General features: G+C 45.5%; 1 protein-coding gene across 1 annotated transcript in view; it reads right to left on the bottom strand.

Moving 5' to 3' along the window:
* Positions 1-27,674, bottom strand: part of ABCG5 (ATP binding cassette subfamily G member 5) — a 35,167-nt gene extending 7,493 nt beyond the window's left edge. The window contains exons 1-11 of the mRNA XM_059943452.1: positions 27,529-27,674; positions 26,715-26,836; positions 18,618-18,754; positions 18,436-18,534; positions 14,182-14,314; positions 12,462-12,601; positions 11,574-11,703; positions 10,539-10,752; positions 10,251-10,456; positions 9,298-9,436; positions 3,698-3,883 (exon numbers count right to left, since the gene is read on the bottom strand). Of these exons, the coding sequence (XP_059799435.1) occupies positions 3,698-3,883; positions 9,298-9,436; positions 10,251-10,456; positions 10,539-10,752; positions 11,574-11,703; positions 12,462-12,601; positions 14,182-14,314; positions 18,436-18,534; positions 18,618-18,754; positions 26,715-26,836; positions 27,529-27,674 (1,652 nt within the window). The remainder of the gene's footprint in view (positions 1-3,697; positions 3,884-9,297; positions 9,437-10,250; positions 10,457-10,538; positions 10,753-11,573; positions 11,704-12,461; positions 12,602-14,181; positions 14,315-18,435; positions 18,535-18,617; positions 18,755-26,714; positions 26,837-27,528) is intronic.
* Between the last annotated feature and the right edge of the window lie 59 nt (positions 27,675-27,733).

The raw sequence follows: 27,733 nt of genomic DNA, 5'->3' as shown, positions 1-27,733 counted from the left end.
TTCTGCTAACTTTGGGGTTTTCTTGTTCTTCTTTCTCTAATTGCTTTAGTTGTAAGGTTAGGTTGTTTATTTGAGAGTTTCTTGTTTCTTGAGGTAGGACTGTATTGCTATCAACTTCCCTCTTAGGACTGCTTTTGCTGCATTCCCATAGGTTTTGGGTTGTCGTGTTTTCATTGTCACTTGTTTCTAGGTTGTTTTTTTTTTTTTATAAATTTATTTTATTTATTTACTTATTTTTGGCTGTGTTGGGTCTTCGTTTCTGTGCAAGGGCTTTCTCTAGTTGCGGCGAGCGGGGGCCACTCTTCATCGCGGTGCGCGGGCCTCTCACTGTCACAGCCTCTCTTGTTGCGGAGCACAGGCTCCAGACGTGCAGGCTCAGTAGTTGTGGCTCACAGGCCCAGTTGCTCCGTGGCATGTGGGATCTTCCCAGACCAGGGCTCAAACCCGTGTCGCCTGCATTGGCAGGCAGATTCTCAACCACTGCGCCACCAGGGAAGCCCCCGTTTCTAGGTATTTTTTGATTTCCTCTTTGATTTCTTCAGTGATCTCTTGGCTATTTAGTAGCGTATTGTTTAGCCTCCATATGTGTTTGTATTTTTTACAGTTTTTTTTCCTGTAATTTATATCTAGTCTCATAGCATTGTGGTCGGAAAAGATACTTGATACGATTTCAATTTTCTTAAATTTACCAAGGCTTGATTTGTGAGCCAAGGTATGATCTATCCTGGAGAATGTTCCATGAGCACTTGCGAAGAAAGTGTATTCTGTTGTTTTTGGATGGAATGTCCTATAAATATCAATTAAGTCCATCTTGTTTAATGGGTCATTTAAAGCTTGTGTTTCCTTATTTATTTTCATTTTGGATGATCTGTCCATTGGTGAAAGTGGGGTGTTAATGTCCCCTACTATGATTGTGTTACTGTCGATTTCCCCTTTTATGGCTGTTAGCATTTGCCTTATGTACTGAGGTGCTCCTATGTTGGGTGCGTAAATATTTACAATTGTTATATCTTCTTCTTGGATTGATCCCTTGATCATTATGTAGTGTCCTTCTTTGTCTCTTGTAATAGTCCTTCTTTTAAAGTCTATTTTGTCTGATATGAGTATTGCTACTCCAGCTTTCTTTTGATTTCCATTTGTATGGAATATCTTTTTCCATCCCCTCACTTTCAGTCTGTATGTGTCCCTAGGTCTGAAGTGCATCTCTTGTAGACAGCATATATACGGGTCTTGTTTTTGTATCCATTCAGCCAGTCTATGTCTTTTGGTGGGAGCATTTAATCCATTTACATTTAAGGGAGTTATTTATACGTATGTTCCTATTACCGTTTTCTTAATTGTTTTGGGTTTGTTTTTGTAAGTCTTTTCCTTCTCTTGTGTTTCCTGCATAGAGAAGTTCCTTCAGCATTTGTTGTAGAGCTGGTTTGGTGGTGCTGAATTCTCTTAGCTTTTGCTTGTCTGTAAAGGTTTTAATCTCTCCGTCGAATCTGAGTGAGATCCTTGCTGGGTAGAGTATTCTTGGTTGTACGTTTTTCCCTTTCATCGCTTTAAATATGTCCTGCCACTCCCTTCTGGCTTTCAGAGTTTCTGCTGAAAGATCAGCTGTTAACCTTATGGGGATTCCCTTGTATGTTATTTGTTGTTTCTCCCTTGCTGCTTTTAATATTTTTTCTTTGTATTTAATTTTTGATAGTTTGATTAATATGTGTCTTGGTGTGCTTCTCCTTGGATTTATCCTGTATGGGACTCTCTTCACTTCCTGGACTTGACTATTTCCTTTCCCATATTAGGGAAGTTTTCAACTATAATCTCTTCAAATATTTTCTCAGACCCTTTCTTTTTCTCTTCTTCTGGGGCCCCTATAATTCGAATGTTGGTGCATTTAATGTTGTCCCAGAGGTCTCTGAGACTGTCCTCAGTTCTTTTCATTGTTTTTTCTTTATTCTGCTCTGTGGTAGTTATTTCCACTATTTTATCTTCCAGGTCACTTATCCGTTCTTCTGCCTCAGTTATTCTGCTATTGATTCCTTCTAGAGAATTTTTAATTTCACTTATTGTGTTGTTCATCATTGTTTGCTCTTTAGTTCTTCTAGGTCCTTGTTAAACGTTTCTTGTATTTTCTCCATTCTATTTCCAAGACTTTGGATCATCTTTACTACCATTACTCTGAATTCTTTTTCAGGTAGACTGCCTATTTCCTCATTTGTTCGGTCTGGTGGGTTTTTACCTTGCTCCTTCATCTGCTGTGTGTTTCTCTGTCTTCTCATTTTGCTTAACTTACTGTGTTTGGGGTCTCCTTTCCACAGGCTGCAGGTTCGTAGTTCCCATTGTTTTTGGTGTCTGCCCCCAGTGGGTAAGGTTGGTTCAGTGGGTTGTGTAGGCTTCCTGGTGGAGGGGACTGGTGCCTGTGTTCTGGTGGATGAGGATCATCTTTCTGGTGGGCAGGACCATGTCCAGTGGTGTGTTTTGGGGTGTCTGTGACATTATTATGATTTTAGGCAGCCTCTCTGCTAAACGGTGGGGTTGTATTCCTGTCTTGCTAGTTGTTTGGCATAGGGTGTCCAACACTGTAGCTTGCTGGTCGTTGAATGGAGCTGGGTCTTAGCATTGAGATGGAGATCTCTGGGAGAGTTTTCACCATTTGACATTACGTGGAGCCGGGAGGTCTCTGGTGGACCAATGTCCTGAACTCGGCTCTCCCACCTCAGAGGCACAGGCCTGACACCTGGCCAGAGCACCAAGACCCTGTCAGCCACATGGCCAGGTACGTGGGGAGTTTCTTGCCTTTTGGGAAGTCTGAGGTCTCCTGCCAGCATTCAGTAGGTGTTCTGTAGGAGTTGTTCCACATGTAGATGTATTTCTGATGTATTTGTGGGGAGGAGGGTGATCTCCACGTCTTACTCCTCTGCCATCTTGAAGGTCTCTGGGCCCTTTTCTTTGATTTTTAAGTCAAAGAAACAGAGCTGTCTTCACATTTTCTCAGGGACCCATAGTTTACTTACTGGATCCCACTCACATCACCCACCTGAAACCACTTTCACCCTTCTAAAATTTTCTGCCCTTCCTGCTACTTTTAAAAAATGTACAATATGTATGTATGTATACATATATTTTTTCTTGGTTATAAAATAATGCTTGTCCATTATAGAAAATTCACAAAATACAGGAAAATATGAAGAAAATTAAAATAAGTATCACCCAGAGATAACTACTGTTTACATTTGGTGTGTGTCCTTCTAGTCCTGATGCTTTCTTGAGCAGTCTTTTATCCTGCAGGCTCTTTTCTTATCTGACTATTCTTACTTTCTTAAAGTAACTGAGAATTGAGAGCTGGAATAGAAACTCAACAGTGCCAGGGAAGAAAAGAACTAAATGCATGCTATTTAGTCTGTAATAGGCTGTGAATATTTCTGGAGGACAGCTTGGTTTTCCTCCTCTTGTTATAATGGCTTATGACATGTGATAACATGCTTCAATTGTCATTTCCTGATTCTCATTTTGAAGACGTTTTATTTAACAAATAATCAACAGTTCAAAGTCTAAGCAATACTGACTAGGAAGCACTATAAATACTCTGGACTGTAAGGTGATAGAATATCACACAGCGCTTCTCTGTAATGCCTTACAATAATCATTATTAGGTGATCATTAACATCAAATCATACCAATCTAAATCGTTTGAATTATTAGATCTTACCTCAGGAATCCAGAGCCCACAAGCACCCCAGCAATGCAGAGCAGGGCCACCATACTGTTGACCACATTTGGGTTTTGGACCACACCAAGTAGCACAAGAGTTAGAAATTCACCAATTAAGTGGGGGGCCAAGATAGCAGCAGAGAAAAATCCAAATCTGGCAGCCTCAGGGTATAAGGCCAGAGTCCTAGAAAAACATAAGGTCTTTAGTTCCTCTCCAAGGGTTATCATTTAAGAAAAATTCCACACTTGACTTCTGTGGATAAATCCATGGTGGTTAAGTGGGTGGGGAGAGTCTGCAGGACAGGCCAAACTCCCCTTTGAAAGGCCTTTTCAGAACAGGGGCAACACTTGAGGCCATTTAGTCCCTCAAATTGTTTCTGTTGGCCCCAAGTCAATGGAGCCACCTTTTCCTTTTTACAGCTCCTCAGCTCTCACAGAAAAATACTAATACTCAGAGGATGGTCACAACCAACTTCAGTAAGTAGGGCTGAACTGTCCAGGCTTCTCCATAAGCAACCACATTCTGCCTGGCTGGCACTGCTCCCACCCTAGCTAGCCTACTCCCCTAATGCTAAGGACTCACCCACCTGCTTCTCAGCCCCTCCTTCCCTGAACCTCATCCTTGTCACATGGGGTTACTGCCAGCATGAAAACCCTTCACTGCTTTCATCCTCCAACAGATTAGCCCTCCCCAGGCCTGTTCCATTCCATTCTTGTCTTTTATTCTACCAACCCCTTCCACTGATTTGACCTTCATGTTCTTGTAAACAAGCTACCCTATATCCATGCCCCTTAACCTCTTACATTCCTTTCACCAAATAGCATTTCCCTGGTGATAGCACGTCCTCAACAACCCTTAGACATGGCTGCTCTTTCTTCCATTTGTAGAGTAAGTAAGAGGAGTTGGCATGTCTTACACTCACCCCTCCCTACCACTCTTCAAGGCCATCTGCCTTTCCTCCTAGACAAATCAGGAAGTTGGCTTATACTATTAATTCTCTGCCTCAAGGCAGTCCTCTGTGACTTTTAAGACATTCTCTCACCTTTGATGATTTTGTAGCTTTTAGACCAGGGTCAGTTTTGCACTCCTGTCCACCATCATTATCCTCAAGGTTTTTAACCTTGATAATCCATCAACACCAGTGCCTCCTAATTAGGGAACCTGATCAATTCCAGTGGCTCCACCCACCTAATCTTGATCACTCACCATGTCTTGGATTTAAATGTTACTTGTTACTCAAAACTGTTCCACTTCCAAGATTTCACATTCTGAAAATGCCCTTTCTGATCATGGCCTCCTCCTGTCTCCCATTTCCCCAAAGCCCTCAATGCCTCAGATCCTCATCCCTTCTGCTATTGTTTGCCTTACCAATCCCCACCTGGGGACCTTGCTCTCTCAATTAAGCTGTGCTAATTGGATCCACTCTGCCACTTTGCCTCAGCTGATTCCTGGACCCCCTAATTCTTCCTCATTGCTTATTGGGTTCCAATGTCATGTCTCATCATGGCTAATAAAAACTTCTACTTTAAACTACGCCCTCTTCCCAGGGAATTTCAAACTCTCTCCCCAGTGCTCAGCAGATGGATTTACCTCCCATTTTGTGAATTTCTATCTTTATCTTCCCTACTTTGCATCTCATCTCTTTCTCTCTGTCTCTATCTCTTACCCCATCTTTGCCAAGCTTTATCCTGTCTACTTGCATCCTCGGTACTATGTTAATCTGATTTTCCTATTTCTGCTTTGGTCTAATCTAGAAACTTGATCTGCGAATTACCCAATTTTTCTGTAGTTTCATCTACTCTCAATCTAATGGTTTTCCCTAATGGTGTTACTTACTGTATTGTAAAATAACCACTCCTTGAGTCTGGTAACCTTTTAAGCAACTGCCCCCTCTTCATCCTCTCCTGTACCACCAAGCTTCTCAAACAGCACCTGCTTCACCCATCTCACTCCTTGTTCCCTTGTAAACCTGACTGGCACCCCCACCACTCTACTGAACCTCTTTTTTGGAAGAGCACCAATGACCTCCTAATCCTATGCCTCACCTCCTTGAACCTCTGGAGTACTGACCGGGTTCACTACACCTTTGTGAAACTCTCTCCCCTCTTGCCTTCTCTGACGCTGCCCGATCCTGCTTCTCTTTCCACCTCTCTAACCACCTCTCTGCCTCTCTCACCGGATTGCTTTCCTCTTCCCACCCTCTGAATGTGCCTCTTAAGATATTACCCTCAGACTGCTTCCTCCCTTTCTGACATTCTCGCTTATAGAATCCATTCCCAGGCCTTTACTCTCACTCCTCTTGCCTTTTCTTTCTACACCAACCTATTGTGCAAACCTCAGATTGACATCTCCAGTTGGGTGTCCTGTAGCATCCCAGATGCAACATATTCAAAACCAAATCCATTCTCTTTCCTGGCAAACTTGATAAGGATGCTGTCACCTTCCCATTCTCCCAGGCTGAAAACTCAGGCATCATTCATGACTCTCTTTACCCCCAGCAAATCCATTCCATTTCTGAGTCCATTCGATTCTACTTTCCCAGCATCTCAAAGTGAAACCCCCTTTCTGTTGCCACTGCTGCTCTCTTCACCAGAGCCTCTGCCTTTCCCAGACTCTTACCAAGGCTCCTCACTGGGCTGTCCAGCATCTCTGCCCTAACTCTCCAGTCTGAGACCAAAGTGATGCCAGCCTCACCCCCCCCAGAGTCCAACACAGATGGGTCACTCCCTGGGGATCAAAATCCTCTACTATGTACCGGTATCTAATCCACTTCAGCCCCTTAGCCTGGCATTCAGCACCTCGCCTACCAGGCTCCAAGGCTGTCAGTCATATTTTCCATTACTCCTTCCAATCCTCTTTTCCCCACAGCACAACTGAATTTTTTCTCTGGAAAGGTCTGGTGTGTTTTTGCTTCTGAACCTATGCACCTTCTCTTTCTTCCCCTGAAATGCCCTTGCTCCTTTTCCATCTACTCAAATGTTGCTCATCTCTCAAGTTCTCCTTTATAAAGCCTCCAAGAGCCCCTCTCCCCATCCAGCCAAATGGACCCTTGGTCTCCTTTGTAATTCACTGTGATAATGAATGTGAGATGGGGAAGAGACATTCCCCATCGGTGCCTCAGCTTCCTCGTCTTCAAACAAGGATAATTAATAATGCCACCTTTATAGAATGGTGGCAAGGATTACATGAATTGATATATTTAAACCTTTTAGTGCCTGACATAAAAGCAAGTGCTCAGTGTGTGTCAGCCATTATTGTTATTATATTCCTCAGCATAGTGTTTGTGCTTCTTTATAATATTAATCTTACACTTTCTTGAATTAAAGTCATCTGGAGATTTATGTCCACAATCCATCATCTGAAATACTTTAGGGCCAGATGTGTTTTGGAATGTGGCAATTTACAGATTTGGGAAAGACTTTTGCATAGACCATACTTGCTGCAGTGGGGTCTGGGACTCCACCTGTAACATATCTACTAAACAGGAGTGTTGCTGTGGGAAAAGTACAAAGAACCTCATGTTGGTTCAGATCGGATTTTGCTACTGAGTGAGTTCAGGTCTGATGTGCTGCTAAGAGTCAGAAAACACTCCGGCTTTCAGGGCTGTCTCAGTTCAGAATTGCAAGCTTGAGGGCAGCCCCTTCAGTTTACTCCCCTTTAAATCCCCAGCTGCACCTGGCACTGTACCTGGCACCTAGTAGGCATTCAACAAACTTTTCTATCATTGAATCAAAGTATTTGCTACATTGCTAACAGCTGTGCTGCCACTAGAACTGATTCTGTGTTTTTGTCAAAAAGAGTCATGACAATACTGAACCTAGTTTAAAACTGCCCTGTTTTCTCAAATCGTACAGAACTCTATCTCATGGGCAGTTTTACAAATATTATACGGTCTTCAAAATCAGTGCTTTGCAAATTTTAAAGTGCATATAAATCACCTGGGGGATCTTGTAAAATGTGGAATCCAATTCAGCAGGGCTGGGCATGAGATTTTGCAGGTTAAACAAGCCCCAAGGTAACACTGACACTGTGCTTCGTGGGTCACATTCAGGAGCAAGGTTCTAAATTAACAAGGTTCTCAATTTCCAACCAACCTTGGCTTACTCAAAAATGGTCAGTTTTGGGGCTTCCCTGGTGGCGCAGTGGTTGAGAGCCTGCCTGCCAATGCAGGGGACACGGGTTTGAGCCCTGGTCTGGGAAGATCCCACATGCCGCGGAGCAACTAGGCCCATGAGCCACAATTACTGAGCCTGCGTGTCTGGAGCTTGTGCTCCGCAACAAGAGAGGCCGCGATAGTGAGAGCCCCACGCACCGTGATGAAGAGTGGCCCCCGCTTGCCACAACTAGAGAAAGCCCTCGCACAGAAACGAAGACCCAACACAGCCAAAAATAAATTAATTAATTAATTTAAAAAAAAAAAAAAGGTCAGTTTTAAAAAATCTGCTCCTGGATCATTTAGCCTAAACTAGACGGGCCTGTGGTTTACATCACAGATCAGAGATTCAGCATGTTCCTGAGTGTCAGAGAATAAGGAGGCTTCATCAGGGCCAGCAAGGAGGGCCATGTGGTCCCTACCATCGCCCTTGGTTGCGAGAGTCCGCCCTCTTGCTAACCAGAGCAAGCAGCTTTGCCTCTGTCACTCCCCAGGGTGACACCAACGTCTAAAGAGTCTGCACAATAAGACCTTCTAACTCTTCATCTTGGAGCTCAAACTAACCAGGCCCTCACTTATCTTCTACTTGTATTTCACTTGATTCATAATAATTATTCACATCATATATCATGGGTCTTTATACTGGTTATGGGTAGGAGCACCTGCACATGAATCCAGTGGCCTAAAGAAAGACAGTGTCTCCAGAACCACCTGAAGTCCTCTCTTGGAACGACAAGCTGGGCACCTTTCACTACTGGAATCACAGAATGCTGGATGATTTCCCCCATCTTTTCTTAAGGGAAAGCCAGAGGGATTAGGGAAGGTACATCTCCCTATGACAACAAATCAACAAATAACTCTACACATTTTCAGATTTGCATCTGTAAAAAGTTCTATGAAATAAAAAGCACTGTCTACAAACCATCAATCAAAACCCAGCATCAGGGGTGCTTCATGGTTCTCCAAAGCCCTCTTCCCATAGTCACTCTTGATTCCTCCACCCCCCCATCACCGCAGCCCAACTGCGATGCCCCAGGTCGGTCAAATGAAACCTCAGGCAGCGTTGCTACTCCAGCTCACAGCAGCCTGGGAGCCACGCTGAGCTGGGCGGACAGCCTCGCTGCCTCTGCACCTGGTCCCAGCTACTCCAGAGCCCTCCCCTCAGGCCAGGCCCCGCAGTGAATGTGGGATGGGCTATTCCCTGGTGCATGTAGTCTTGCTGGTCTGCTCTCAGGTCCTGTGTGGCCCACAGTGGGGTTCCTCTCTTTGTCCTGAAGGACAGGACGTTGTACTGGCCATGGGTGGGCAAAGACAGACCCTCCAGAGCAGAGAGCTGTTTACCCTGGGGCTCTCCCTCCACAGGTCCCACTGGCCATCTGGGACCCCACCAACCGGGAAGCATGGCCCGGGAAAACTGAAGGCCTCTGGACACCCTCTTCCTTACCAGTAGCACACGCTGCAGAATATCATGGTGGCAATGACACTGAAGGGGAGCACGTGCAGCACGTAGGCTAGCAGCATCTGCCACTTCTGGTACAGGCCATCCTCGCTCTCCTGATCGCTGACGGCTCGCAACACGGGAACTGGGCATGGAAGGCAGGTTTCGGAACAGCCGGTCACCACACAGCTGGAGGAGGTGGGGTGCTAGCCCAGGCTGAACTTGAGATCTATCAGCACTGGATGGTGAGGACCAGCTGGGGCCCCCTGGTCATGGAGAAAAGGAACCTGACATCCATAGAACTATAAATACCCCCACCCCAGAAATCCACACTCTACCTGAATTACAATAGGATTACAAAAGCTGTCACAATTTATTTCCGTCTCTCTAAAGTGGTGGGGAGGGGTGTCACCAATTCAAGAACACACATGCAAAAGGGACACAGATGAGTGATGTGAGGCACTCTGTCCTCTTTTCATGCAGGGTGTTGGCACAGAACATCAGGCAACTAGGTATTGCTTCGGGACTCCCATTGAGTTTGAAAACCGGGTGTCGGCTGTCCTAAAATAGGCTCCAAAAAGAACGTTAACAGTGCAAAGTTGGCCAGGCATCTGGGCCCCCATGGGCTGTGCCTCCTAATGGATAAGAGAAGATACCAGGGCTGACCTTCTAAAAACCCTGCCCAGACTCTGCCGCATCAGCTCCTCCTAACTTCATGCTTCCCTGGATCCTCAGAGACCCTCAGGGAGATCCACTTGGTGAGCTAATTCCCACTAAGGTGTTACTAATTCACGAGTTACCTTGTCCCAGAGAGAGAACCTGGAGGGGGCCAGGTTGAGCTCAGAGAAATACCCCTATAATGGTGGAGTCTTGCAAGGTGTTGGCTGGAAAAAGGAGATATTCAGGGAGAGAGAAGCTCCCCCGACCCCGGGGGCCCACTTCCTGGGCAGGGCACTCACACAAGTTCACAGCGTTGAGCATGCCTGTGTACGGGATGGCACCCACAAACTGGTACAGGAGACCCACACGGTCCTGGATGGCACCCTTTAGCACGTCGTTCTGGACCCACAGAAGGAAGAAAACGATGAACAAACCCATGATCAGATTCTGAGTGAGACGCATAGCCACTGCCAGCTTATTTCTCATTAAGTTTCTCGTCACTCTCCTGAAAGCCAAACAACCCCGTTTTAATTGCTTTTCTTTTATGGGTGGATGGCTACCTATCTAAAATGGGGTGAGGCTCTTACCTCAAGAGAACACACAGTTTAGAAAGGGCTCCAGGAGAATCTTTGGTTTTGAAAGGAATCACTGGTAATGTTTTCAGGTGTTTTGTTCTTTCAATATCCTCCAAGGTTTTGCGATACATTGCTGATTCTTTGTAGGCAGATTCAATCATCTGGACTCTCTTGTAGGTTTCTATTTCCCGTTCTTTGTTTTGGGTATCCACTGATGTCAGGTCCACTGAAATTTTTTTCCCACAAAAAAATGACTAATGTGTTTTTAAATGCACATATATACACAGGGACTAATAATATATGTTCCATCATTGATTTAGGAGTGCTAGCCGTAATACCTCATCTCATCAAAATAATACCTGTTGTTAATGCCCACCTATAAAATCAGAATATTTTAAAGCTACCACAGCAGGGCCATGAGGATCCTGATAGGCCTGTCTGGGAGAATTCAGAAGTTCAGCTAATTTTTCTCTGACAAAGTAGAAGTGCACCATTTCAAGAGAGATCCCCGGGACTTCCCTGGTGGCGCAGTGGTTATGAATCCGCCTGCCAGTGCAGGGGACACGGGTTCAAGGCCTAGTCCAGGAAGATCCCACATGCCGCAGAGCTACTGAGCCCGTGTGCCACAACTACTGAAGCCCATGTGCCTAGAGCCCATGCTCCACAACAAGAGAAGCCACCGCAATGAGAAACCCGTATACCGCAACCAAGAGTAGCCCCTGCTCACCACAACTAGGGAAAGCCCGCGCACAGCAACTAAGACCCAATGCAGCCAAAAATAAATAAATAAATAAATAAAACTAATTTTTTTAAGAAAGTGAAGAGTAGTGGTAAAATGTTTTCAAAAAAAAAAAAGATCCCCCACCTCATTCTGATAGGACATCTATGGCAAGTTAATTGGCTCGGCCAAATTAATTTTTTGAAGAGTAAAAACACCAAAACAAAAGGAGAAATAAAACCCACTTGTGCTGGTGTCACCTAGGCAGAAATCTGAGATGATAAAGTTTAAAAAACATATATGATGGGGACTGTGAAAGAAAAACTTACTATAGAAATCAAAAGGGTTTGAATGTTCGGGACAAGGGTAACTGCAGCCACTGAAGAAATGAAGCATTTCCACCGGTGTCCCGCAGAAAACCAGCTCTCCGCAGCTCAGAATGGCAATTTTATCAAAGAGCTGATTGAACGACAGACAGTGTTAGTGTGTAATCAGGTCACCACATCCTTATGTAAAATAAGTTTCAAGTAGTCAGTCCTTTGACTGTCTCAGCCATACATCAGTGCTCTTACTGCGGCCATTGGAACCGCTCAAAATGCATCCCTCTTCCTTCCAGCCTGGGTTGCCACTGTGGGTCCTGCTGCCTCCCAGCCTGCACCCTGCATCATGTCTAGGATAGAGGACAGCTCATGGACCTGGTCAGAGGACCTGGGTTTGAGCCCCAGCCGTGCCCCGGAATGAGTGACCTTGGACAGAAAAATTTTTTTTAAATCTCAGATCCTCATCTATAAAAGGCAAATAATAGCTCCCTAAAAGGATCCTAGGAGATTAAGGTGAGATTTGGGGGAAGGAAATCTATATGATTTAGTGGAAAAACACAGCCTTGAAAGCCAACTGGAATACGAATGCCAATTCCAGCTTTTTATTAACTGTGATATTGGCTCAATTTTGTATCATTTCTAAGTCTCACTCTTCCCCTCTGTAAAGTGAAAATACTGGTACCCACCTCATAGGGTTGTTGTGTGGATTAAAAGAGCTAGTGTATAGAAGGTATTTGGTACATGATAGGTGCTAAAAGAACTGAGTTTCCATCCTTTGCCCTTCCCATATCAGGATTGCTCTGGTTTAAGTACTAATCTCTACTCCGAGATCCCCAGCCTGGCACACAAATACCCACCCTGGCTGAGTTGAGCTGGAACGACAGACGTCCGCCTCACCTGGAAGAGCTCGGAGCGGGGCTGGTGGATGGTGACGATCACGATGCGGTCTCTGCGAGCCAGCTCTGCTATGAGGACAACGATCTGATTTGCAGTCATGCAGTCCAGGCCTGTGGTTGGCTCATCAAAAAGCATGACCTCTGCGGCAAAGAAAGGTCAGACATCTGAGTCACTGCCGAGCCTGGGCTCTGTGCTCTAGCCTTGGAATTTTGAACAGTTCCTTATTGAACTGTCTTATCCCATCCAAACGGTGTGCAGTGAGCAGTACTTTTGCCTGAGCCCAGGAGAAAGCACCTGACCTGGAAGGGCCCAACTCCCAGCTCCAGAGCACATCCCAGCCTTAATCCTTGAAGGGACAAGGCAGCAACCACATCAGGCCTCTCATGTGACACTATAGACTGTTTGGGCTCCATCCAGGGGACCCTAACAGGGAACGAGGGCTGGCAGGCTGGCACCCAGGTGTTTCTAAAAGGCTGAGAGGAGGCTGGTTAAAAAGACAAAATCTCACAACATGGATAGACCTAGAGATTATCATAGTAAGAGAAGTAAGTCCAACCGAGAAAGACAAATATGATATCACTTATATGTGGAATCTAAAATATGACACAAATGAACTTACCTACGAAACAGACTCATAGACATAGAGAACAGACTTGTGGTTGTCAAGGGGGAGGGGGGGTAGGGGAGGGTGGATCAGGAATTTGGGATTAGCAGATGCAAACTATTATACATAGGATGGATAAACAACAAGGTTCTACTGTATAGCACAGGGACCTATATTCAGTATCCTGTGATAAACCATAATGGAAAATAATATGAAAAACAATGTGTATATATATATATATATATATGTGTGTGTGTGTGTGTGTGTGTATGTATAACTGAATCACTTTGCTGTATAGCAGAAATTAACACAACATTGTAAATCAACTATACTTGAATAAATTTTTTAAAAAGACATAATCTCACTTCATGTCTAACACTTTCCAACACCAACTGCATCTTGGCACTGCAAAAAACTCTGACCTGTGAAACAAAGTCTGAGATGGGACAGGCATTTGGATTCTTTAGAAGGTTTAACTGTAGCTTACTTCTACCCAAAAAGTACAGGGGCTCTTAAGAACATTCCTCTTATTTGTTCTGAAGAGCAGGCAGTCTTGGTCTACCCCAATGTGAAGAAAGTATCTAAATGTATCATGTCCTTTTCCAAGTGTATATAAGTGGCAAGGTTTCCCCAGACAGTGGAGAGAATGAAGCCAGGCAGGAGAGGCAGGTGACTGGCTACCCCATCTGGACAGCCCCTCCTTCCAATATATATACTTTCTCATGTATCACTTAAAGTCCTATTTTAATTCCTGCCGTTTCATAAATACTTCTAGTCACAGCAAAACTCCCTGGCTTTCCAGAGTAGACACGGTGGTGCTGCTCTAGTAAGAAGTAAGGAGGGACAGGGCATTCATGGAAGACCCTAACTGAACATCAACACAAACGCAGTGCTTCCAAGTCCAACAGGTGTTTTGTACTTGGATGATGGAATCGCATCAGGAACTACTTAGATTTCCAAAGAAACTGGGTCCCCAGTTTGAGAAACCTCAGTGACTTCAGTTCCCAACCAACTAACCCCTTTCCAAACGGAGACTGTGAAGAAAGGGCTGAAAATGTCTGCAGACACGTGGAAGATGCCAGGCAGCAGCCAGTAGCAGTTCTGGGTCCCACTTACTGGGATCCTGGAGGAGCTGGGCTGCGATGGAGACCCGGCGCCTCTCACCATGGGAAATTCCCCCGAAGCTGTAGTTGCCAATCAGTCGATCTGCCACGTGGCTCAGACTCAGCTCTGCCATGACTGCCTCCACCTGTAAGAGACACAACGTCCAGGAAGGCTGGTCACTGCTGGGCTGTGTCCCAATTCATGGGCTGAGGATGGCAGGGGAGAGGCAACACACTTCCCCTGAGTGCTTGGGCCACTTCCGGACTCACCACATCCTAGGGAAAGCACGCCTATTACAAGAGAATCCAATTTGATTTAAATCACAATATATGTATCAGATTAAAATAAATAATATTGACATGAATTTTTTTTCAAAAGTCCTTACAGCAACAAAAAACTGTTTCAACTTGCTTCAGGGAAAGTCAGCAGGAAACAATGCAGACTTTGTTGGATTCCTGTTTTCAGATGCTACAGTCAGTCCAGCCCATAGACAAAACCCCCCTAAGGCATAGTTACAATAGAGCTTATTTTTTTAGTCTTTGGTTTTTGAAACTTTATTATAATAAATGTTTTACATGTAAAAAAAAATCAATTTGGTTTGAACTAAACCTGGCTTCCCCTATGTAACCCAAATAAGTCCTGGAGTCCCATGTGGCCCAATCTCACTGGGGTTTTGCATCAAATATAATCCAGCTATCAAAAGTAATTAAAAATGAAGCCAATCTTTACTGGAATCTCTTTAAGGACTTTAAAAGGAACCCAGTTTATAACTTACAGCCACACTTTAAAAAATTTCCTTTCCCCTAATTCTCCTCACTCTGCTTATCTTAGACCCTGCAGCTCCCTGAAATCCTCTGCTTACTCCTCAACTCCCCAAAACAATAATCACTAAAAAAAAATTCTTTACTCCAATCAAGAAGGTTGGCCTTTTCCCTCCCTCTCCCTCTTTCCTTCCTTAGCTTATCTCCTCACCAGAGGCCCTTTCAAAAATCTCTATTTCTGGCCCTCCCCTGACTGAGTACCCCTATCTGCATTAGGCCCTGGGGAAAGCAGAGAGAAAGAGACTGAGAATACTTATATATATGGTAATGAGTTTTGTTCCCATACATCTCTAATGAGATTGTGTTTTTTTATAATGAAATAAGAGGATTTCCCTGGTGGTGCAGTGGTTAAGAATCCGCCTGCCAATGCAGGGGATGTGGGTTCGAGCCCTGGTCCAGGAAGATCCCACATGCCACGGAGCAACAAAGCCTGCGTGCTACAACTACTGAGCCTGTGCTCTAGAGCCCGCGAGCCACAACTACTGAGCCCACATGCCACAACTACTGAAGCCCGCGCACCTAGAGCCCGTGCTCCACAAGAGAAGCCACCACAAAGAGAAGCCCGCACACCGCAACAGAGTAGCCCCCGCTCACCACAACTAGAGAAAGCCCATGTGCAGCAACGAAGACCCAATGCAGCCAAAAATAAATAAATATATTTATTTTTAAAAAAAATACCCTATTAAAAAATAACAACAACAGCAAACTAAATTGGAGTAAAGGAGGGGATGATTTATGGAACAAAGTTCCAGAGACAGGGAGTGGGATCAATAGATGAAGCTTTGACCAAAAGAAAGGGATACATCTGAAACAGATACAAAGGAATAAGGAGGAGGTTAGAAATGCATAAGTAAACCAGTATGATTGTCTCTTCTTGCCATCAGAGTGGAAGGATTCTGGAATTGAACTTCACTTGACATGGCAAGGTTTATGTGTTCACCAGCCAGGGCAGATTCCTGAGTGTCCCTTTCATCTGCTCTGCAACAGCAAGGAAGGAATAAAGCTTGTCCCTCCTGGCTCAGAAGCAATGGACAGAGGAGACCTTTACTTCATCTGTTTCAGATGTCTCTGGCTAGAAGCCCCTCCCATGTTTTACAAACACTGCTGGGAATAGAATTCACAGAGTCTTGGAAGGGACCACTGGGATCATCAATCCTCTCCATGCTATGTGATTTCACATAAACGGATTCGTTCCTCACATCAGCTCCAGGAGAGATGCATTATTACTCTATCTATTATAGAAAAGCAAACAGATCCTCAGACAGGTTCATAGATTGCCCAAGGTCACACCATTAGCAAATGGCAGAGCTGGGACTGAGAGTAAACTGTGTGGGTTCTCAAGTGGTCCAAGCAGCACAAGGGCGGACAAAGCCTGCCACATCAATCATGGCTTTATGTTCAGGTTCGCAGAGGACAAAAGCAGATCTCCTGCAATCTCTGCTCTGTTATCACAGACACTTCCTTCTCCCTAAACTACTTTGTCAGGATTTTACATCCTGTGGACTGGATTTGCTCAGAAAGTACTCTCAAGCAGGGAGAACTGTATGATAGGAAACTCCGCAGGACACTTAGGGGCTGCCAGTGCCAGGGAGAGGGACCATTCACAGGGGGCAAATTTGCCATCAACCAACGGCAGGTACCTTGAATTTTCTGAATATTTATGCAAATATGTGCATTTTCAGGGGAAAAGTTTCGGTGGCTTTCTCAGATTCTCTCCCTGGGGTATGTGATGTAAATGGATCACTATCTCAAAAGAATCTGCTTAAGACTTCATTTCTCCAACTCAAATACCAATGAGATCCTCTCCTACCCATTTTAGACACAAAAATACTAAAGCAGGCAGACAGGAAGCCTACATAGGGGCTCACCTGTCACTTGCTGTCAGGGCAGCTAAGTCATGTGAACATGCCTGTGCCTCCCCGCGGGCCGAATTCCGACCTCTGTCTTCTCAGACCACAGTGAGGCCCAGGGAGGCATGATGGAGCCAGAGGACCTGGGTCCATGTCCCAGCTCTGCCAGTCCGAGGTGTTGGATCTTAATATCCTTGGGGGTCAGTTTCTTGATCTGAAAGTTGGAGATAACGCCTCCCTCATAGAGCTGATGCCAGAGTGAAATGAGATGTGTGTGAACAAGGCCTGATGGATGCCAGCCACATGTGAGAGCCCAGAGAATAAGCTGGTAGAACAGCAAGAACCTCGCAATGCCTTCTGAGCACTCTAAGGTAACCTCCAGGTAGGAACAGGGCTAGTCCTCACTGTGTGGGGCTAATGGTCTTTCTTGAAGGTTCCTCTGGAGTGAAAGTTTTGCTCCAACACGTCCAGGACTCTGAAACAGATGAATGCCCTTTCCTGACTTGGCATGACAACAAACAAGCCTGCTGGTACTCTGGACACAGTCCAGACCTAGCTGCACTCGCCAAGCCCTGTCTGAGAGTCCAGCACCAGGGACAAGAGGAGTAACTCCCTGGTGACAGGCTCAGAGGTGCCTGATAAAAATGGAGTAACCTACTGCCCCTTCAGCTGAGATGGAGGATTCCCTCGGAGCCTCAGTGGCATTAAAGAAAGGCTAGCTTTGGAGCCTGAAGTGCAGATGTAATTTGTGTGCCCAGGAGGAACCTTCACTGAGGCCTCAGAGTGGTGGAGCCTCTGAGGCAGATGTCACCAGTGGTCTCTGGCACCTCTGAGAGCCAGTTTCCCAGAGAACTGTGCCTGCTTTGCAGGTGGCACATTGACCTGTCCTTGGTTGTATGTTTCCAGCCCAGACAGAAACGAGGCAATGTTTCCAGGTAAGGTCCCTGTGAGTTTACTTGCAGCCTCTTCCAAATCAGGTCCACTTAAAGAAACAGATTGGAACTTAGAGTTGACAATTCAATAGTTCCTCCTTCACCAGCTGAATCCAGTTTGGATGAGGCACGTTCAAGATGCCTCAAAGAAAGCTGAGAAAAATCTCCACAGGGCTGCAGGGCAATGCACGGTGAGGAAAATAGCCATATCTGTTCAAACACAGAGCTCTCAGGACAGCGCCACCCAACAGAAATATCACGCAAGCCACATTCAGAATTTAAATATTTTAGTGGCCACATTTTAGAGTGAAAAGAAACAGATGAAGTGAATTTCAGTGGTATCATTTCTTTAACCCAATACAACCAAAATATTTCCAATTTGACCAATAATCAATATCTTAAAAATTATTAATGAGATATTTCACATTCTGTGGTTCCAGACTAAGTTTCTGAAATCTGGTGTGTATTTTACACTCACAGCACATCTCAAGTAGGTCTAGTCAGTTTCAAGTGCCCCAAAGCCACCTGTGACTAGCGGCTGCCAGCGCAGCCCTAGACGCTTAAAGGGTGAAGAGCGAAGGGGAGGAAGGGGCAAGCGGAGGGACGAGGGGGTGCAAAGCCACAGCGGGGTGATCCCCTGGGTGGCCCCGGGGCGGTACCCACCTTCTTCTGGAAGAAGCCCTGGGAGCCGCCGCGGACGGCCAGCAGCGCCGTGTAGCACAGCGTCTCGCGGACCGTGAGGCTGCTCAGCAGAGTGTCGCTCTGCAGGGGAGGGATGTGTCAGCGGCGCCCCCGCTGGCTGCGGGGCCAGCGGGCAGCCGGGCAGGGGCCGGGGACGCGCGCACCTGCAGGACGTAGGAGAAGCAGTCCTGGAACTGCTCCCTGCGCAGCGCCCGGCCGTTCACAAACACGTCCCCGAGCAGCGTCCCCGTGCGCCGCAGCCTCCCGGACATGGCGTCCAGCAGCGTGGTTTTCCCCGAGCCTGGGAGGCGACAAGAGAAGGTCCTGGAGGAGGCCCTGCACGAGGCCTCGCGGACACTTCCCGAGACCCTCGGTGAACCCGCGATCCAGCCCTGACTTGTTCTCTCTTCGGCCTCATGGGACAAGCTCATGGCTGGAATGAGTCCTTCCAGCTTGTCTCCTCAATGAGAGGGGACAAGCTGTTTCCCTCCTCCACGTCAGGACTGGAGGAGCTCTGTCCGCCTGCTTATTTGTTTTTAAAGCTGCTTGAGGCTGAAAAAGAAAATACAGGATCAGAATAAAAGGAAAACCAGGGTTCTTGGAAACGTTTGGATCCTAGGACATCTGAATTTGTTTTTGTGACCCCCTGGGATCCTCTGGTGGTTCCTGAATGTAGGTGACACTGCCCAGAGCCTCGCTGATTTAATCAAGTGGGGTCTGAGGCCGAGCAGCACCTGAGAGCTTCTGTTAGGAATGCAGAATCTCAGGCCCCAACTCCTGACTCGGATTCTGCTTTTTACAAGATCCCTGGGGAGTTCTCACGCATATTAGAGTTTGAGAAGCACTAGCTTAGTGAGTCCTCTGGTTAAAACCAAGTTGGCCTCAGCCTACACTGAGAGCCTTGGGCATAACCCAGCTGGTTGTTGCTAAGAACTTGCCCACAGAGGAGATGGGATGAACTAACTGCCCTGTGCTGAGGTGGCTGGAGGGTGAGGTTTCTCCTGGTTTGCTTTTTCTATGGTTACAGTGATCCTTCAGGGTAAGACACCAGCTGGCCCTTCCCATACACAAGCTTACATGGGCCCAGAGAGTTAATGGAGACAGGAACAGGAGTCACCAGGCCTTTCCTGACCAAGGCTTTTAAGCAGTTAGAATGAGTAACAGAGGAAACAGGCAGGAGGTTCTGGGCTGTCTGAGAAGATGGCAATAGAATTCTACTGAGGATGTGATGACTTGTGCAAAACCAAAGCAAAGATCTTTTGTTCAAATATTTTAAAGAAGCTGCTGGTTGCTCTGAGGGGTGCAAAGATGAATAAGCCAAGCTCCTGGAGCAGTGGTTGTCTTATCTAACCCATGACTGACAAAGCTCAGAATCAGCCCCAGTATGTTCAGGTAGAGGTCAGCGTGGGGAAGGGAGCAGAGTTTTTGTAAAGAAACAAAATGTGACTTCACTGGGGTTGTCTTTCAAAATGTGCTCTGAAGTGTCTCAGTCATGATATTAAGCCTTGTCTGTGGTTCTTCTAACTAGCAGCCTCCCTAGTCTTACATTTCTGGGATCCAATCTCAACTCTGACAGACCTTCCAAACAGCCTGTAACCTGGATTCCAGTTCCACCACTATCTCAAAACTAGCCTCCTTCCTTGTTGCCAAATCCAGTAGATGCTTCTCTGTATGTTGTTTGACTTCTCAGCAGCGGTTGATACTGTTGCTTGCCCTTCTCTGTAAATCTCTCTCCCTTGGCCTTGATGCCACCTCATCCTCTTGGTTTAATCCTGCTGGTCTGGCTGCTCCTTCTCAGCCTCTTGTGGGTGACCCTCAGGGCTCCTCTCCTGTCACACATCCTCACTGAGCAACAGTGAGCACCAACTTGCTAGACAGCATGTGAGGGAGCCACTTTGGAAGTAGCTTCTCCAGCCCCATTCAAGCCTTCAGATGATTGCAGCCCCAGCTGACATCTAACTACCACCTCACGAGGGACCCCAGACAGAAGCATCCAACCAAGGCACTTCCAAATTTCTGACTTGTAGAAACACTGAGAGATAATTAATGATTTTTATTAAGTCACTTAGGTTGGGGATCCTTTTTGAAACATAGAAAAAGGTAACTAATATTATCCTTTTTTGAACATGTGTCAAATACCTATTAACTCATTAATGATGGTACCAGCAGGATGACAAAAAAGGATTCATACCCTCATTCAAAAAAGGATAGGGCTTCCCTGGTGGCGCAGTGGTTGGGAATCTGCCTGCCAGTGCAGGGGACATGGGTTCAAGCCCTGGTCCGGGAAGATTCCACATGCCCTGGAGCAACTAAGCCCGGGTGCCACAACTACTGAGCCTGCACTCTAGAGCTTGTGAGCCACAACTACTGAGCCCATGAGCCACAACTACTGCAGCCCGCGCACCGAGAGCCCGTGCTCTGCAACAAGAGAAGCCAGGACAATGAGAAGCCCGCGCACGGCAACGAAGAGTAGCCCCCACTCGCCTCAACTAGAGAAAGCCCGAGCACAGCAATAAAGACCCAGCACAGCCAAATATAAAAACAAATAAATTAATTAATTAAAAAAAAAAAAGATATAAGGGACTTCCCTAGTGGTGCAGTGGTTAAGAATCCACCTGCCAATGCAGGGGACATGGGTTCAATCCCTGATCTGGGAAGATCCCACATGCCGCGGAGCAACTAAGCCCGTGCACCACAACTACTGAGCCCACACTGCAACTACTGAAGCCCACGTGCTCTAGGGCCTGCATGCCACAATTACTGAGCCTGCATGCCTAGAGCCTGTGCTCCACAACAAGAGAAGCCACTGCAATGAGTAGCCCGCTCACTGCAGCAAAGAGTAGCCCCCGCTTGCCACAAGTAGAGAAAGCCCATGTGCAGCAACGAAGGCCCAACGCAGCCAGAAAAAAAAAAAAAAAAAAAAAAAGGATATAAGAAACTAGTATGTACAAGCAGTGGAGAAAAGAAGATTGGAATAAGTGGCAAAGTTAGATGCAAAAATGGTTAATGCCCTAGGATGTGACACCAAAGGGATGGGTAACAAAAGAAAAAGTAGAGAAACTGACTTCATGAAAATTTTAAACTTGTTTTTCAACCTAAGACACTATCCATGGTGCAAAAAGGCAGCCCACAGAATGAGAGGAAAATATTTGCAAACCTTATATCTGATAAAGGATTAATATCCAGAATATATAGAGAGAACTTCTAAAACTCAACAATGACAACAACAGCAACAGAAAACAAACAACCCGGTTCAAGATTGGGTAAAGGACTTGAATAGACATTTCTCCAAAGAAGATACACAGATGGCCAATGAGCACATGAAAAAATGTTCAACATTACTAATCATTAGGGAAATATAAATCAAAACTACAATGAGATACTACCTCATACCCAACAGCTACAATAAAAAAAAAATAGAAAATAACAAGTGTTGGTTAGGATGCGGAAAAACTGGAACCTCTGTGCACTATTGCTGGGAATATAAAATAGTATAGCCACTGTGGAAAAGAGTATAGAGGTTCTAAAAAAATTAAAAATAGAATTACCATATGATCCAGCAATTCCACTTCTGGATATATACTCCAAAGAACTGAAAACAAGGTCTTGAAGATATTTGTACACCCTTGTTCATAGCAGCATTATTCACAATAACTAAAATGTGGAAGCAATCAAAGTGTCCATTAATGGATGAATGGATAAGCAAACTATGTCTCTACATACAACGGAATATTACTCAGCCTTAAAAATGAAGGAAATTTTGCAATATGCTGCAACATGGGTGAACAATGAAGACATTATAAGTGAAATAAGCCAGTTAAAAAAGATAAATACTGTATGATTCCATGTATATTAGGTACTTTGAGTAGTCAAAATCATAAAAGCACAAAGTGTAATGGTGGTTGCCAGGGGCTGAGAAAATGACAGAAGGGGAGTTATTATTTAATAAGAATAGTTTCGGGACTTCCCTGGTGGCGCAGTGGTTAAGAATCTGCCTACCAGTGCAGGGGACACGGGTTGGATCCCTGGTCTGGGAAGATCCCACATGCCGCAGAGCAACTAAGCCCATGCGCCACAACTACTGAGCCTGTGCTCTAGAGCCCGCAAGCCACAACTACTGAGCCCATACACCACAACTACTGAAGCCTGTGCACTCTAGGGCCCATGTGCTGCAACTACTGAAGCCCACGCGCCGAGAGCCTGTGCTCCGCAACAAGAGAAGCCACCACAATGAGAAGCCCACACACCGCAACGAAGAGTAGCCCCCGCTCGCCACAACTAGAGAAAGCCTGCATGCAGCAACAAAGATCCAATGCAGCCAAAAAAAAAAAAGAAGAATAGTTTTAGTTTTACAAGATGAAAGGTTGTGGGGATGGATGGTGGTGATGGTTGCACAACTGTGTGAATGTATTTAATACCACTGAACTGTACACTTTAAAATGGTTAAGAAGGTACACAAAAATATACTCAAAATGGCTTAAAACCTTAAATACAAGACACCATAAAACTCCTAGAAGAGAGCACAGGTAAAACGTTCTCTGACATAAATCGCAGCAATGTTTTCTTAGGTCAGTCTCCCAAGGCAAAAGAAGTAAAAGCAAAAGTAAACAAATGGAACCTAATCAAACTTATAAGCTTTTGCACAGCAAAGGAAACCATCAACAAAACAAAAAGACAACCTACAGACTGGGAGAGAATATTTGCAAATGACGCAACCAACAAGGGCTTAATTTCCAATATATACAAACAGCTCATACAGCTCAATATCAAAAAAACAAACAACAATCAAAAAATGGGCAGAAGACCTAAATAGACATTTCTCCAAAGAAGACGTACAGATGGCCAACAGGCACATGAAAAGATGCTCAACACGGCTAATTTTTAGAGAAATGCAAATCAGAACTACAATGAGGTATCACCTCACGCCAGTCAGAATGGCCATCATTAAAAAGCCTACAAATAACAAATGCTGCAGAGGGTGTGGAGAAAGGAAACCCTCCGACACTGTTGATGGGAATGTAAATTGGTGCAACCACTATGGAAAACAGTATGGAGGTTCCTTAAAAAACTAAAAATAGACAACCTAAGTGTCCATCAACAGATGAATGGATAAAGATGTGATATATATATATATATATATATATATATAAAATATAAATATATAAATGTAAAAATACACACACACACACACACACACACACACACACACACACGACATAATGGAATATTACTCAGCCATAAAAAAGAATAAAATAATGCCATTTGCAGCAACATGGACACACCTAGAGATTATCATACTAAGTGAAGTAGGACAGAGAAAGACAAAAATCATATGACATCACATATGTGGAATCTAAACGATGACACAAATGAACTTATTTACAAAACAGAAACGGGGGGCTTCCCTGGTGGCGCAGTGGTTGAGAATCTGCCTGCCAATGCAGGGGACACGGGTTTGAGCCCTGGTCTGGGAAGATCCCACATGCCGCGGAGCAACTAGGCCCGTGAGCCACAACTACTGAGTCTGCGTGTCTGGAGCCTGTGCTCCGCAACAAGAGAGGCCACGATAGTGAGAGGCCCGCGCACCGCGATGAAGAGTGGCCCCCGCTTGCCGCAACTAGAGAAAGCCCTCGCACAGAAGCGAAGACCCAACACAGCGATAAATAAATAAATTTAAAAACAAACAAACAAAAAAAACAGAAACAGACTCACAGACATAGAAACAAACTTATGGTTACCAAAGGGGAAAGGGGGCGGGGGTAGGGATAAATTAGGAGCTTGGGATTAACAGATACACACCACTATATATAAAATAAACAAGGGGACTTCCCTGGCGGTCCAGTGGTTAAGACTCCATGCTTCCACTGCTGGGGGTACAGGGTCAAACCCTGATCGGCTAACTAAGATCCCGCATGCCTCATGACGTGGCCAAAAAAAATAATAAAGTAGATAAAATAAACAACAAGGACCTACTGTATAGCACAGGGAACTATATTCAATATCTTATAATAACCTACAATGAAAAAGAGTCTGAAAAAGAACATATATATAATTGAATCACTTTGCTGTACACTTGAAACTAACACGTTATAAATAAACTATACTTCAATAAAAAATAAAAATAAAAATAAATTAAATGGCTAAGATGGAAAATTTTACATTATGTATATTTTACCACAATAAAAAAAAAAAGAAAAAAAGGGTTAACGCCCTACAGGGCCATAAAACTGTGACCTTTGGGTTTATCCTCTCTAAAAGGACAGAAATCACCTGTAACTAAATAGTCTTCTGCAAGGGAGCATGCAGCCTAGAGTCTAGGTCCTAAATGATCAAAAATAATGAGTCAAATAAAATTACCTTCCCCTGGAGTGTTGGTTGACCGTAGGCAGGCTTGCATTATGCAGACCATTCTCTAGTGAGACTTTGAACACCTAAGTCATCTTTTGCCTCACTAGTAAAGATTTGATAAACAATACTGCTTTAGATGAGACACCAATGAAATCATGTTATTTTCTGAAAAACTAAGAGTAATTCATAGAATTCATTTGCTTAATCATTTATTCAGCAAATACTTATTAAGCACCTACGATGTGGCCAGCCCTCTCCTAACTGTTGAGGATACAGCAGGAAAAAAAAAAAAGACCAAGCTCCCACCCTCAGGGAACTTGCAGTCTACCTTGAATTCATGTTCAGTATAAAAGGATGGACAGTCATAAAACCATGATAAGGTATCATCAGACACCAGCCCATGAGCCCCTAGAACAGGGGGCTCCACCCACTGTTCTGCTGAGATGTGCATGAAGATGTACATTGGCCTGTGGGACACACTTCCGAGAAGTGGGTTCAATTCCTTGTTGTGCTGCATGCCACCCTTTTTTATCCTACACAAGGAAGGAAACAAGTGACACATTATTATAGGAATAACTCAGCTTTTCTTTTTAAAGAAGTATAATTATCAAAAGGAAAATTAGGATGACCCTGGATGTTATGGTACATGCATACAATTAGCAATGGTTAAAAATTGTAAAAAGAAAATAAAAGGAGGGACTTCCCTGGCGGTCCAGTGGTTAGGACTGCCAAGGGCCCATGTTCAATCCCTGGTCAGGGAACCAAGATCCCACAAGCCGTGTGGCGTAGCCAAAATACGAAAAAAAAAAAAAAAAAGGGAAATCTCAGGGAAGTGTAACCATTCTCGCCAGTGAATTCCTTTTCATTTCATCTTAACAACACTACTGTTGCCATCCAGCTGTCCCCCCACTGCAGCAGGGGAGTGGCTGTGGATTTAACTCCCCGGGTCGAAAGAGGCTAACCATGCTTAACTTTTATCACAGACTTATATTGCTCACCTCTATTAAAGAGAGCAATTGCAAGTGAAGACTGGCAGGAAGTGTCAACAATTTGCAAGCAAGAACTCCATCAAGAGGCTCCTGGGAAACCAATTTGTCCTCATCTTTCAACCTTAAAATGTGCAGGATAACCTAGTGTAGTGGACCCTGTGATGTGCCACACAGATGCCCTCTTCAGGGCCAACGCACCCATCCCCCCATAGCTGTGCATCCTCAGCTGTGACCTTCACAGGGCATTGCCCCAGCCTCAAGGGGCTGCCTCCCCAGAGGCTCCACCCTCCCCAGCAATGACTTGCTGATGCAGGGAAAGAGGAGGGGAAGAATGAGGTGGGGAACAGGCACATAGATAGCCTCAGTGGAATCTGTGATATTTAACTCCTTTGAAAAAACAAAAAAGGATCTGAAGTAAATACGGTATAATGTTAACATCTGATAAAGCAGAGGTTAAAAAAAAAAAAAAAAGCAGAGGTTAAGACACGAACATTCTTTATTTACTCTCTATCTTGCCTGTGTGTTTGAAATACATCATAATTTTTAAAAGACCAATGAATATGGGGGATAAATGAGCATCTCTGTGCTTATTTAATTCCTTTTCCCATCCCCAGGCAGGAAAATTGTGTTTACTGAGCACCCCTACATGCCAGGCACTGTGCTAGGTACTTTCCAAACTGAAATATGAATTAACTTACACGTTCGGCAGGACTTCGTTTTTTTCAGGGATCTTCCTAAAGATTTCACATTAGCACCAGGTTCTATTCACAGTCACGGAGGTCATCAGATTTCATTCTAATATCAGACCTGTGTGTGGCCTCCTTGGTACAACTTAAACCTGTTTCCTCAGTGTGGTGTTCAAATCAAGCCACAGCCTCTTTTGAGTTCTCGTGGAGAGTTTAGGGAACTCCCTCCCCAGCTTACCTGAGCTCCCTAAGATGCACATGATCTGCCCACTCTCGACGTACAAGGAGACATCTTTGAGGATCTGCCTGGTCCACTTCTGTCGGCGAGATGCGATGTCCCACCAGGGCCCCGCGCAGTGGCTTTAAAGGAAACCCCGCGAGGGAAAGGCAGCATGGGGTTCTGGAAGGGCCCAGCCCCTTGTCCCCCAGCACCGATCCCAGCTCTGCCCAGCCCGAGTTGTCTCTGGACAGGTTCCTAAGTGTGCTCTAGCCTCAGTGTCCTCCTCTGTAGACCCTGGCAGGTAGTGACAGAAGATCATCTCTATAAAGCACCTGTCCAGCAGCTGCTCTGAATACCAGCTCTCTTTGGCTGGCTGGCAGATGGCAAACAGGACACTGTTTGTTTATTCCTTCGGTTGACCCTGCGTTCCTTCACCCAGTTTCATTGCACCTCATGCTCCAAGCACCCCCATTCCCCAAGTGCTCGCCACCCAAATAGGGAAGGCCTTCGACAAGGGAGACGCGGGGGGAAGGGGCATAAAGCAGGGGGAGGGGGCAGAGCACAGCCGCTGCACTTGTCGTGTGTCATAGCTTCCAGTCCTGCGGTGGACAGCAGGAGGGGCCGTTCACCATGGCTCCTCACTTCCCTCTGGCAGCCCTTCCCCTCCCCTCTCTCCACCTCCACCCACTAGAGAAGGAGCCCAAGCCTCCATGCATGCCCCCCATTAGTGAGGAAAGCCAGCAGAGGGCAGAGAGGCCCACCCACCTCAGGCCATGCCTGTCCCTGACCACAGCTCAAAGCTCCCAGCAGATGGGAGAGGCCCTGGCCTTACCTGACACTGTAGGAGGCGTGGAGAACGCCCAGGCTGTGTCGAGGCTTAGAAGCAGCTGCAGGAACCTCCTCGAGGGAGCACGGGGAGCTTCTGTTTACCTGGAGTCCCGAGGACCCCGCAGGGGTCAAAAAGCGGAGTTCACTCATGGCCAGTGGGCAGCAGAGACAGGTGAATTTTCTCGCCTGACCCTCCCCGGGGCGGCCTC

The sequence above is a fragment of the Balaenoptera ricei genome, chromosome 13 (assembly GCF_028023285.1).
Source record: "Balaenoptera ricei isolate mBalRic1 chromosome 13, mBalRic1.hap2, whole genome shotgun sequence".
Classification (NCBI taxonomy): Eukaryota; Metazoa; Chordata; class Mammalia; order Artiodactyla; family Balaenopteridae; genus Balaenoptera; species Balaenoptera ricei.
The sequence above is the reverse complement of the archived record's forward strand: the minus strand, read 5'-3'. Positions and strand labels throughout refer to the sequence as shown.